Raw genomic sequence first — 12,053 nt, forward strand, 5'->3', positions numbered from 1 at the left:
ATATCAACTAATTTTACTCACGTATGATTTAATTTTATGTCAACAAGAAGTGAAATTGTGGTCTTGATCACTTCTGTTTAAATGGGACATGGTTTATAAATCCTGTGGCGTATTTAACTCCAGGGCTTGTCAACTGTGTTTAAAAATTCACTGTAAAACAATTATCTCTGTAAACAGTGCATTAGAATTGAACATTTAATCCTAATCTGGACACAGGCATGAGACACGAGGCGTGAGAGGTCACAGGTCGGCATGTTTAGTTCTGTAAACAGTGTGATGAATCTCCATCCCTCTCTCTCTCCCTTCTTTCTCTCTGGACTCTGATCCCAGGTGAAACAGGGCTCAGATCAGGTTTTGTGAACAGGTTGCTGTTTTAAATCCATGAACAGTCATGCTGAATGAATATTTAATGAATATTCCGGTTTTGTAAATTCATCATCAGTGGATTTTTAAAAATGTAAAAATCTGTTAAAACCGTCATATGCTACAAGGTCAGCATATTTTTGCCTGACCTGTTTTTTAGATTAATTGCAAACAAATTCTCCTTCTAAAGTAGCTAATTAACCCTTTAGTGTGCAAACACTCATTAAATGGTATCTGCATCTGATATTGGATCATGTCTACTTATGAACATTACAGCAGCAGATATATCAGTTGTTGGCTGTATGGATGTTGATAAAAAAAAAAAAGTGCAGCCCACAGGACGTCTCACTGGAGACAATCTGGCCCCTACCCTAAATGAGTGCTATAGAGTTTTGTGCACAACCTCGTCCTTGCAGGTTTGGAGGTGGTCACCCTAGAGTGTGTGTGTGTGCGTGTTTGTGTGTGAGAGAGAGAGAGAGAGAGAGAATTGCCTTTATAGCCTTTGTTTTCAAATAATGCTGAGGACTTGGTGTCCAACTTACATTGCTAATTTAGCCTGCCAAAGTTACAGTTTACAGGTGTTACAGCTTACAGCTATTATTATAATGTAATATTAGTGCAACATTGCTTTGCTGAAATGGATGATTTATCATTGGTAGTGTGGCCATCTCTCCCAAGATGAAAGTGTCTGTGACTAGTGAAAGAGCGTATCAGCTTTTTAACATGGTTACTCTCTTCCATGTAGGCTGCTGCACTTTATTTTAATTTTTGAAACAACACAATATGCACATATATCCTCTGTATGTTGTGTGCCTTCATATATCGTATAAATAATCATGATGGGCCACCATGGCCAAAAATGCCAGGGCCATTTTTTGGTCCCAGTCCAGCCCTGTTGAGCTTAGATCGGCCGTTACTTCTGACTTTGAGTTGCAAATCAATTTTTACCACATCAGATTCTCTGCTAGTCTTTGCTCCCTCCATTACTGTTCTTCTTTGAATTCAGGCGGAAAGCAGCGACCGGAAGCACTGTTGTCTTCTTCTTCTTCTTTTTTTAATATTGATTTTATTGAACACTAGTTAACAGTTACAACCCGTTAAGTAAAAGTGCAACATATGTCATATGAGATTATAGACACTAAAGTGTACATCTATACAGGTAAAGTCAGTGAAGCAAAGACAGGAAAGAAAGAAAAGAATACACAAAAGCAGAACAAAACAAAATCAAAAACAAACAAAAACAAACAACAACAAACAAACAACAACAACAACAACAACAACAAACAAACAAACAAAAACAAAAAAAGAAGGCAGCAGGGCTACATTTAGCGGTTTACAGTTTTGAAGTACTGGCAGAATGAGTGATGCAGTTTAACAGCTTTTTTGTTTTAACTTATTTTATAGTATTGGAGTTTTGGTGGATCTCGTTTTCACAGTGATGTCCATTTGGTTCTGTCTGAGTCCATTTGGCTTTATGTGTGGTATTTGGCCAGCATGATTAGAGTCTGTATCAGGAGGGAACAGTCTTTGGGAACTGTTGTATTTTTAAAATAAAGGATGATGTCACTCTCCTGGAGGCCGATCACATGACTTCTTCTTCTTCTTCTTCTTCTTCTTCTTCTTCTTCTTCTTCTTCTTGTATTTCCGGCAATTTCGACGCTACTAGGCTTATGAATGCCTTCCATTGGTCAGACTAGGTATCACACTACACTGTTGGCTTCTGGGCGGTGTAGTTCTTTTGACTTGTGTTACAGTGTAGGCTTATTGAAAGAAAACTACAAAATGGCGATGCCTTTCCTATGTTTTTCTTTTTTCTTGTTTTAATCCTAATGGTTGGTTCCCACTCCCGTCTGCTCCTGATAACTTTTTATCCTGCACCAAACCCTGAGGGCCGCTCAGTGCTGCAGCCCCGGTTATTATTATTGATATTTGAATGGAAACCACAGAAGACTGCTCACACATGACTTACAGCATCCACCATGTTAGAGGAAGTTCTAGAAGTGGAGCTTGACTGTCTACAAAGTATAGTCTCATATCAAGCATTATGTAGAATTTTTGAGATTGTGAGAAAAGAAATCAGTGGCAGAACTCTCAGTCAGGCATTTCAACAACTATCAAAATACAACAGTAGGTGGCGGTAATGCTCCGCCGGGTACAGACCGCCATTACAGAAGAAGAAGGAGCTCTTTGTGGTCTCTCCGTCAGAGCTCAGCTAGCATGTGTGGCTGTGCTAACGTTAGCAGAGTAATGTTGTAGTTTTCTTTTCCTTCTTGGACTCTTGGATGTGTGGAAATGTCCGGGTTTGAGGAGCTCCACCGCCACAGAAAGCTGCTGGATGTGATTTTAATCCCTGAGATAAAGCTGCACAGAGCAGGTGGGTTTATTTACACTCATAGAAACCTGTTTCCTGTCACAGGTTGGAGTCTGCATGTTCTCCTCGTGCATGCGTGGGTTCTCCCCGGGTTCTCCGGTTCCCTCCCACCACCAAAGACCTGGTCCTGAAGCCCGTTTCAGACTGGCTCCGTGTTCTGCTGCTTGGGGCTCCTGCCGGTGCAGCTTTCACAAAGAAATGCGTGTCAGCCGCATCTCCCTGCTGTCCAAGCCCCGTCATTCTTCATGAAGGGCCACCCAGGGCCGTCTCTAGCTTTTTGGGGCTCCTAGTCTCCAGACTAGGATGGAGAGATTCCTAATCCATTAGATCAGGGGTGTCAAATCAGTCACAGCAGGGGCCGGGTTCTGAACTTGGGTCTAACCTGAGGGTCTAACAGGGTCCATATTTAACCATAAAATGTCAACCTTATTTTCACCAGCAATGAATTATGGGGGTAAAAACTTGGCACTGATGATAAATGATTTTGTGAATAAAAGTTGAACATGATATTTTAAAAACTAAAAATCTGAGATAAAAATTCAAACTTATAAGTGTAAAAGGTAAAAACATGACATTTAAAATCAAAATAATGTTTATAAAAGGCAAAATATGAGACAGGATATAGAAACTATGAATTTTTAAAGTCAATAACTGAGATAAAATTAAAAATCATAATTTTTAACAGTCAAAATATGAGGTAATCATCAAAATCATGAGTTTTAAATGTCAAAATATATATTGACATTAGACATCATGCATTTTTGAGGTAAACAAATAAGATTCAAAGTTAGGAGTCGAAAAAGGTCAATTCATGAAATAAAAGTTAAAATCATGATTTTAAAAGGTCAAAAAACTGAGACAAATTTAAAAATCCTGCGTTTTTCAGGTAAAAAAAAATGAGATAAAATTAAAGATAAAGTTAGGAGTTGAAAAAGGTTAAAACATGAGATGAAATTCAAAATAATGACTCTAAATAGGATTTAATATTTAAAATTATTTATCTTAAAGGTAAAAATATGGGATTAAAATCAAAGTTATGAGATTTAAAGGTTAAAATCTGAAATTAAAAGTCAAAACCATAACTTTCAGTCGTAACTATGAGATGCAAAATAGAAAAATATAGAGAAAACACTAATTTCTTCCCCACGTTCCCGACTTTTTATCAATTATTTTTACTGTTTACTTTTTCTAAATTTTATAAATCATCAAGGGTAAGTTTACATTTTAACTGCACCATGGGCTGGATTTGGCCCCCAGACCTTGAGTTTGACACCTGTGCATTAGATGGTCCATGAACATGCCACAGTCCAGGGGTGTAGCACAGGGGGGAACAGGGTACTGATTACCTGGACCCACAGTAGGGAGGGGTCCTTGAGGAGCCTGCAATGAAAAGTTTGTTTTTATCTATTTTGTCTCAGTAATTCATGTCATTATTGAATCAAAAGCAACAAAAATGAATTGTTCAACAGACTGAAATTTGTCTCAAATAGAGTAAAATAAAAACTGGGGGGCCTCTGCTACTCCCTTAAAAATGTCCAAATGGTATAGTCCAGCACTGCAAAATAATGCAAGTCAGTTCAGTTTAACATAGTAAAAATATTGCTCATAAATGGGGAAATTATGCTTAAAAACACATGAACATGTATGAACATATATTTGTAAAAAAATGATGCAACATTTGTTGCTTAACCAGTTAAGGGGGGGCCTGTGTAATATTCTTTTTTGGGGCCCAAAATCCCTAGCTACGCCCCTGCCACAGTCTGTACCAATTCATGAACAAATCAGGCTACAGTCATGATAACCTCTAATATCAAATTATTTATGGTCTTTACCTAGATGTTATTTTGTGGGCGGAGCTAACAGTCATATATAGCATGACATTACATTACACTTACTTAAGTTTGTGATATTATGGTTTATTGAGTTAGCAATAATCCACTGCCACAATAGTCCAAAATAATCAACAATAGATCATATTTGTATTAATAACTTAATAAATAACTTGTGTTTATTATGAAGTAGTAGCACATTTGTAATTGGAGGCCTATAAACCCACGCTAAACTTAAATGAATGATAAGTAATCTGTTCTTCTTACCTTCCCCACTAGGATAAGTTCTTTTTGATACCAAAACCATATGTGGCGGGTGGGACTGAGATTTGGGAAGGCTAATGTCTGACCCGCCATCATACTTGTTTAAAAATAAAAAACTAGAGAACCTGGATGCAGTTGAGGACCTCCACTTCAGAAAATCGCCACCTTATCTCATCTTCTAATACTGGAAATCACTGAAACTAAATGTCCTCTTCGTTGTTTTCTCCATGTGTCGCCGCCATATTAATAGAAGCAGGTCCGCCACATAAGGGAATACAAGTAGACGAAAAAAATGCAAGTTTTCAGGGTTAACAAGCACAGCGATAACATTACATTAATTTTAATGTATCGATTTATGATCCTAATTCAAGTATCACTGAGCACAGACATAATATGCAACGGGAGATTGGCTGGCTGGCCGGACATCGATATCACCGCCATGTTGCCAGAGGCTAGTCTGCTACATCATTCAATACAGTAGACAAGGATTGTGCAAGTTTTCAGAATAAAAGCTCAGACGGAGAGAATACATGGATTTTAATGAATCATTTATAATAAACGATCCATATTAAAATAATAACGAACAGTGAAACATAAAAGCAGAATCTGCTTTCTTGTATTTTCTCGTGTTATGAATTCTTAGATTTTTAAGACACTGTATGACTTTTTCCCCCACAAAAACTCAGTGAAAGTTCACCCTGCTCGTTTAGGGGAACTTGGTGCACCTGCGGTGTCTGCTCCCAGCTGAGAGCTGTTGGTAATCAGCAGGGCTGAGAAGCTATATAGGGAGCAGGTTGCTGCTCAGTTCAGTTGGGTTGTGAGCGTGTGAGGGTCTACACCATTTGTTGGCTCTCTATTTGTGTTTGCATTTAAAGAAGAAGAGAAAACTTAGTTTTAGGGCCTTTTGTTTGTGTGTGAGGGGGAAAAATCAAAAAAGATTTTCATTTCACATACCCCTTATTTGAAATGACTCCCACCTTTCCTCGTTTTGGGTCATATTTTAATTATTCTATCATTTTGATAGACTTAGTGAGTGGCAGTGTGGAGAAATAAACCCATGCCACCTTTTAGAAACTCTAGACCCATTTTGTTTTGTTCATGCAGTTTTTGTTAGTTTCCCCTTTAGTGACCTTGGTTGTAAAATTTGTTTTCCTTGGAGGAAAACATAACACTCAGCTAAATGAAAAGATGTACTCCATAATTTAAAATAATTTTATATACAATACAGTTTCATATATGTAAAGATATTTTTTATTTCTTATTTATATATACATATTCATCCTATTGTTTGATCTTTGCAAATAAACACAAATTTCTACACAGAAGTGACACAATTTACCACATGACTACTTAAACTTACATCTAAAGTACAAATTAGAGTATAAACCAAAATTACATATAAATTCAAAGAGAACACAAACACAAACTTTTATAGATGAACACAAATGAGCCTGTAAACAACTTCAAGCAACAATACCCTTTGACCTGTACAAGAACAAAACCTGTGCTAAACCTTACAGCTCCATAGCACTGTTTACAACAGAAGACATGATTGAATATGGACCAAACAAACGTTTAACTACTTTGTTACTGTTTTCCAGTACAGGTCTGTGTGTATTGATGGCTGCAAGATGTGAAAAGACTGCTGACTACACATGGACAAATAACGGCTCTTGATGTAAATAGAAAATAGAAGAGACCTCAAATTTTAGAATTCTCCGTTCGTGAAACATGCTGCACCTCCTGGTGAATTTATCAACTCAAATTACTCAAAATGCAGATATCTAGCGAGTTTTTTAGCTCAATATGTATATGAGAGATACAAATATATATCCAACAAGATGAACTGGTCTGATCATGCAGAGTTCCTTTAAACGCCACTAAACGGTGCAGGTCCCTACTAATAAAACAAAGTATTGACTGTGATTATGGTTGTGTGAGTAGAGTCCAGCAGTAGCTTCAACAGGCTTGTTTATTAACATTAGCTGTTAAATTTAATGCTATCGCTATGATGTCTAGCTTTAGATTCGTTGTGTTGTCAGAGTATTTCACTCAGTTGTGGCATCTTTTGCCACGACTTGACTCCTGTCTAAGTCTGCACCGTCTTTAATGTTTTAGAAGCCAAAGTCAGTCCACATATCTGCTATGAATGCAGCAGAAGCTGCTCTGCTGTGTAGGTACGAGCGACTGGCTTGCTCACCCCGGAAGGCATGTGTGATCTTGTTGTCTAAACAGAGGAGAAGAGGGAAGAGTCAAATGCCTGCCACCAACTAGCGGCCAGGAAGTGAAATTACACCACAAATTATGGCATCAAAAAAAGTAAATTGTATAATCAAAACAATGTCGATACTGCATTTTAAAATATCAATACAGTATCGCATCAGAAAATATTTGTGGACTGATATTTTCTCACACCCTTATAGTTTATAAATGAATGGAGATGAAAGTCTCTTAATGTGAGGCAGCAGTAGAGCTGGGAGATATGGCCCAAACTTCTTATCACTTCATTTTATGCTGTTTGCTGTAACAGTGTTTTATCACTGTATACAACACCAAAAGGCATGGGGTATTTAAATCCATGATAAGATGCTATGACCCCATTCTCCCCTTAAACAGGCCTGTGATGAGATACTTACCTTGTGTGTGTGTTTGAGATCATCCAAAGATATTTGATTAAGTCTCTGTGTGTTCAGTTCTCAGCTCCTAGTTTGTTGCTGCATCTGTGATTTAAAGTTTAAATTCTGAGTTTTGTTAGCTGTGACTAAAAATACCACATTTTTGTGTGCGGCTGTACACATCCAAATCATTTGAACATCTTAACAGCTACAGATTTTTATTGTGAAGAATGTGTCTGGAATAGATAGAACTTTAAGCATTTGAAGTCATCTAGGCTCAATCTAACCTCACAGCTTCTTTTGGTGTCTTTGTGTATTTCAGTGCTTCCTGCAGACACCCAGCAGCTGTTGGTGATTAAAGAAGAGAGCCCCCAGGAGGACACTGAGCCCCCGCTCATTAAGGAGGAACAGGAGGAACTGTGGATCAGTCAGGAGGGAGAGCAGTTTCAAGGACTGGAGGAGGCTGACACCAAGTTCCTCTTCAGTTCTGCCTCTGTGAAGAGTGATGATGATGATGAAGAGAAACCTCAGCCCTCACAGCTTCATGAGAGACAAAATGAACAGATGGACACAGGAGCTGATGGAGAGGACTGTGGAGGAGCAGATCCAACCAGGATCTCAGATCCAGAGACACATTTACAACCAGAGACTGAGGTCAAGACTGAAGAGAGTTCTGGAGGAGAGACTGACAACAGTGATGATTGGAGGGAGACTGGAGAACATCAGTCAGATTCAAAGTCTGCAAAACATATTAAAAATAAGAGACTCAAGACTAAGAAATCACACAGCTGTACTGTGTGTGGTAAGACATTCGACAACATAAGCCGCTTAACACAACACAACACAAGAATTCACACTGGAGAAAAACCTTTCAGCTGTTCTATTTGCAGCAAAAGATTTACACAGAAAGGTGGTATGGATGCTCACATGAGAAGTCACACAGGAGAGAAACCCTTCAGCTGCTCTGTTTGCAGCAAAAGATTTACACAGAAAGGTAGTATGGATGCTCACATGAGGATTCACACAGGAGAGAAACCCTTCAGCTGCTCTGTGTGCAGCAAAAGATTTAGATGGAAAAATGATATGGTCACTCACATGAGGATTCACTCAGGAGAAAAATCCCTCAGCTGCTCTGAGTGTGGTAAAACATTTTCAAGAAAATATTGTCTAACGATGCATATGAAAACACACTCAGGAGAGAAGCCCTTCAGCTGTTCTGTTTGCAGCAAAAGATTTACACGGAAAATAGATATGGAAGCTCACATGAGGATTCACTCAGGAGAGAAACCCTTCAGCTGCTCTGTTTGCAGCAAAAGATTTAGATGGAAACAGGATATGGTCACTCACATGAGGATTCACTCAGGAGAGAAACCCTTCAGCTGCTCTGTTTGCAGCAAAATCTTCACACGGAAATCTTGTATGGAAGCTCATATGAGGATTCACTCAGGAGAGAAACTTCTCAGTTGCTCTGTTTGCAAGAAAAGATTTACGCGGAAAACTTATCTGGATGCTCACATGAGGATTCACACAAGAGGGGAACCCTTCAGCTGCTCTGTTTGCAATAAAAGTTTCTCTTGGAAAGTAAATCTGAACAATCACATGAGGATTCACTCAGGAGAGAAACCCTTCAGCTGCTCTGTTTGCGGCAAAACATTTAGGTGGAAAAATGCTATAGATGCTCACATGAGAATTCACTCAGGAGAGAAACCCTTCAGCTGCTCTGTTTGCAGCAAAACATTTAGATGGAAAAAGGATATGGTTGCTCACATGAGGATTCACTCAGGAGAGAAACCCTTCAGCTGCTCTGTTTGCAAGAAAAGATTTGTGCGCAAAACTTATATGGGAGCTCACATGAGAATTCACACAGGAGAGAAACCCTTCATCTGCTCTGTTTGCAAGAGAAGATTTACACAGAAAGCTCACCTGGACAGTCACATGACAACCCACTCAGGAGGGAAACCTTTCAGCTGCTCTGCTTGCAAGAAAAGTTTCTCTTGCAAAGGCAATCTGAACAAACATATGAGGATTCACACAGGAGACAAAAACCTGAAGTTGCTCTGAGTGTGGTAAAAACATTTGAAGAAAACATTGTCTGGCAAAACACATGAGACGTCACTCTGGAGAGAAACCTATCAGCTGCTCTGTGTGTGGTACAAGAGTCAAAAGTAGTTCAAACTGGAGTGGGCGTGTGAAAACTCACAGAGGTGTGACAGCCTACAGCTGCGGTGACTGTAATCGCACATTTGCTTTGCAGTTTCAGGTAAAACATCACAAATGTGTTGGAGGTCAGGCTTCAGAGATTCATCAAATCCTCTGTGAAGGAAAAAGAGAGACAGAAACAGGAGCAGATGAAGAGGACTGTAGAGAACCAGCAGAACCAGCCAGGAAATCAGATCTAGAGAGACATTTACAACCAGAGATAGAGGTTGAGACTGGAGACTCTTCTGGAGGAGAGACTGATGACAGTGTAGCAGAATCTAGGCCTAAATCTGCGGCTGTTCTACAACCCTGTCTTAAAGTCTGCAGCTTGGAGAATTGCTGCAGGAATTCTAAAAGTGGGGAGGACTTTTCCCCTGTGCCTACCAACCACCCATGTTTGTTTATGAACCTTTTCCACCCAAAGAGCTTCTCAGACAGACGAAGCTGGACCTGACACTTCTGAGAAAGGACAGATCCCCAAGAGACCCCCAAATTTACATTCTGAATTTTACGCCGTTATCTTTTTCTTTCTTCTGAAATCATCCATTCTCAATCAAACTAGGTTAGCATCATTCCTTTATTAACACATTTAGTTATTTTCTGTTTATTTACTCACATTATATCAATATAACCACGTGATTTATACTTGTATTTCTATGATTTTATAATAAATCTTCAGAACGTCAGTCATTGTCTAGAAATCGTTATTAAGTTGGGAAGTGGAGTCACCGTCACGAGGACTCATTACTTGAGATATGAGACTGATTCATAATTAATAATTGTATTAATTAATTACAATTTGTAATTAATTAATAAATGCAGTTTTTAATTGGTTAATAAATAAATAATACGTGTAAACAGTGGTGCCCCGTTATTATTCGAGGTTTATTGATAATATTTATTTATTATCACTTTATATCGCTACAACACCAATGGGAAGCTTCAGTCTTCTGAACTCAAACAGGCTAGCACCCACATTAACCCAACACTTCATCCCAATTTATGAGTTCCACATATTATTTGCCCTATTTTAATTATATCCAGTCTGACTTTGGATTTATGGTGTTCAATTGTTTAAAGTGCTGCGAATGCATAACTCTAGACCAGCGTTACTCAACCCTGCTCAACCAAAGAGCTACACACGTGGACAAAATTGTTGGTACCCCTCTGTTAATGAAAGAAAAACCCACAATGGTCACAGAAATAACTTGAATCTGACAAAAGTGATAATAAATAAAAATTCAATGAAAATTAACCAATGAAAATCAGACACTGCTTTTGAACTGTGGTTCAACAGAATTATTTTAAAAAACAAACTAAACCTGACTTTGGTTAGGGTTAGGGCGGTCTAATAAATTTGTTAAGTACTATATATATATATATGTATGCCCATGTATGTATGTTTTTATACATACATAACAATTAATCAATTAATTGATCATTAACATTATAGATGCTTTAGTTGGCAAGTTTCTTCCAAATGCCCATCCCTAAAAGTGACCCAACTTTTTTGGAATTGGGGATGTAATGCATCTCCATTCAGCTTAAATATATTGAGACGTGATTTTCAGTCAGGGTTCCTTGCTCTCCTCTGTCTGGTGTGATAGATAAATGGAGTTAGATGGATGTAAATGTTGGAATAAACTCCTGAAGTTGTAGAATAATGAAGGTCAAATGGTTCCTCAGTGTGGATGTTCTAGTTGAGGAGATTCTGGATTATAGTGAGGTTATTCCTGGTTGAATAAACTTGAGTAAATAGTAATAAGTCAATTCTGCCCTTATTTCACAACGAATTGTTTTGCTTTATTCCCTACCTGTCCATTTTTTCTTTTATTTTCTCATCTGTTAATTTTATTAGTCTACTTTGGTTCTGTCTTTCTTTCAGCTCATTATGTGAAAAGCTCTATAAACCGCTTCTTCCCTGCGTAATTATGATGATAGATATAATATTCACAATATAGCAACATGCTGACTTTATCGCTTTAGTTGGTTGTGATTTACAAACATTTATCATATTTACTTATAGTTAATATTTCAAAATAGCAAAACAAATACAGTGAAATGAAATGAAATCATTCCTACTCCCTTCCGTTTATCACATGGATTATAAGTTTGACAATGAATTGTACGGTTTAAATCAGGGCTAGTAAAGTTACAGTCAAGTTATTCACTTGTTTTGATGAGCGGTTAACAGGTGCGTCACTTTAAATTAAATTTACGCAAAGCATTGTGGGTCGTCTTTTCATCTCTCCTTTGGTAAAGGATGGTCCAGTGTTTCCTAGGCTAAAGGAGATAATAAAGGAAGTTAGGAAGCTCCTTTTTTTTAAGTTGGAGAATTCGAACAGCCTTTATCATGGCCGACACTAAAATGCTTCCGGGTCGTTTCACTCAGTTAGGGACGTTCCTAAGCAA

General features: G+C 38.2%; 1 protein-coding gene across 1 annotated transcript; it reads left to right on the top strand.

The window, feature by feature from the left end:
* The first annotated feature begins 2,555 nt into the window (after nt 1-2,555).
* LOC121521100 (gastrula zinc finger protein XlCGF57.1-like) lies at nt 2,556-10,266 on the top strand. Its single transcript, XM_041804845.1, has 2 exons — nt 2,556-2,737; nt 7,765-10,266. Exons 1-2 carry the CDS (start codon nt 2,656-2,658, stop codon nt 9,501-9,503), a joined length of 1,821 nt encoding a protein of 606 aa, XP_041660779.1. The 5' UTR covers nt 2,556-2,655; the 3' UTR covers nt 9,504-10,266.
* The last annotated feature ends 1,787 nt before the right edge of the window (nt 10,267-12,053 follow it).

This window comes from Cheilinus undulatus, linkage group 14 (assembly GCF_018320785.1).
Source record: "Cheilinus undulatus linkage group 14, ASM1832078v1, whole genome shotgun sequence".
In the NCBI taxonomy this organism is placed as follows: domain Eukaryota; kingdom Metazoa; phylum Chordata; class Actinopteri; order Labriformes; family Labridae; genus Cheilinus; species Cheilinus undulatus.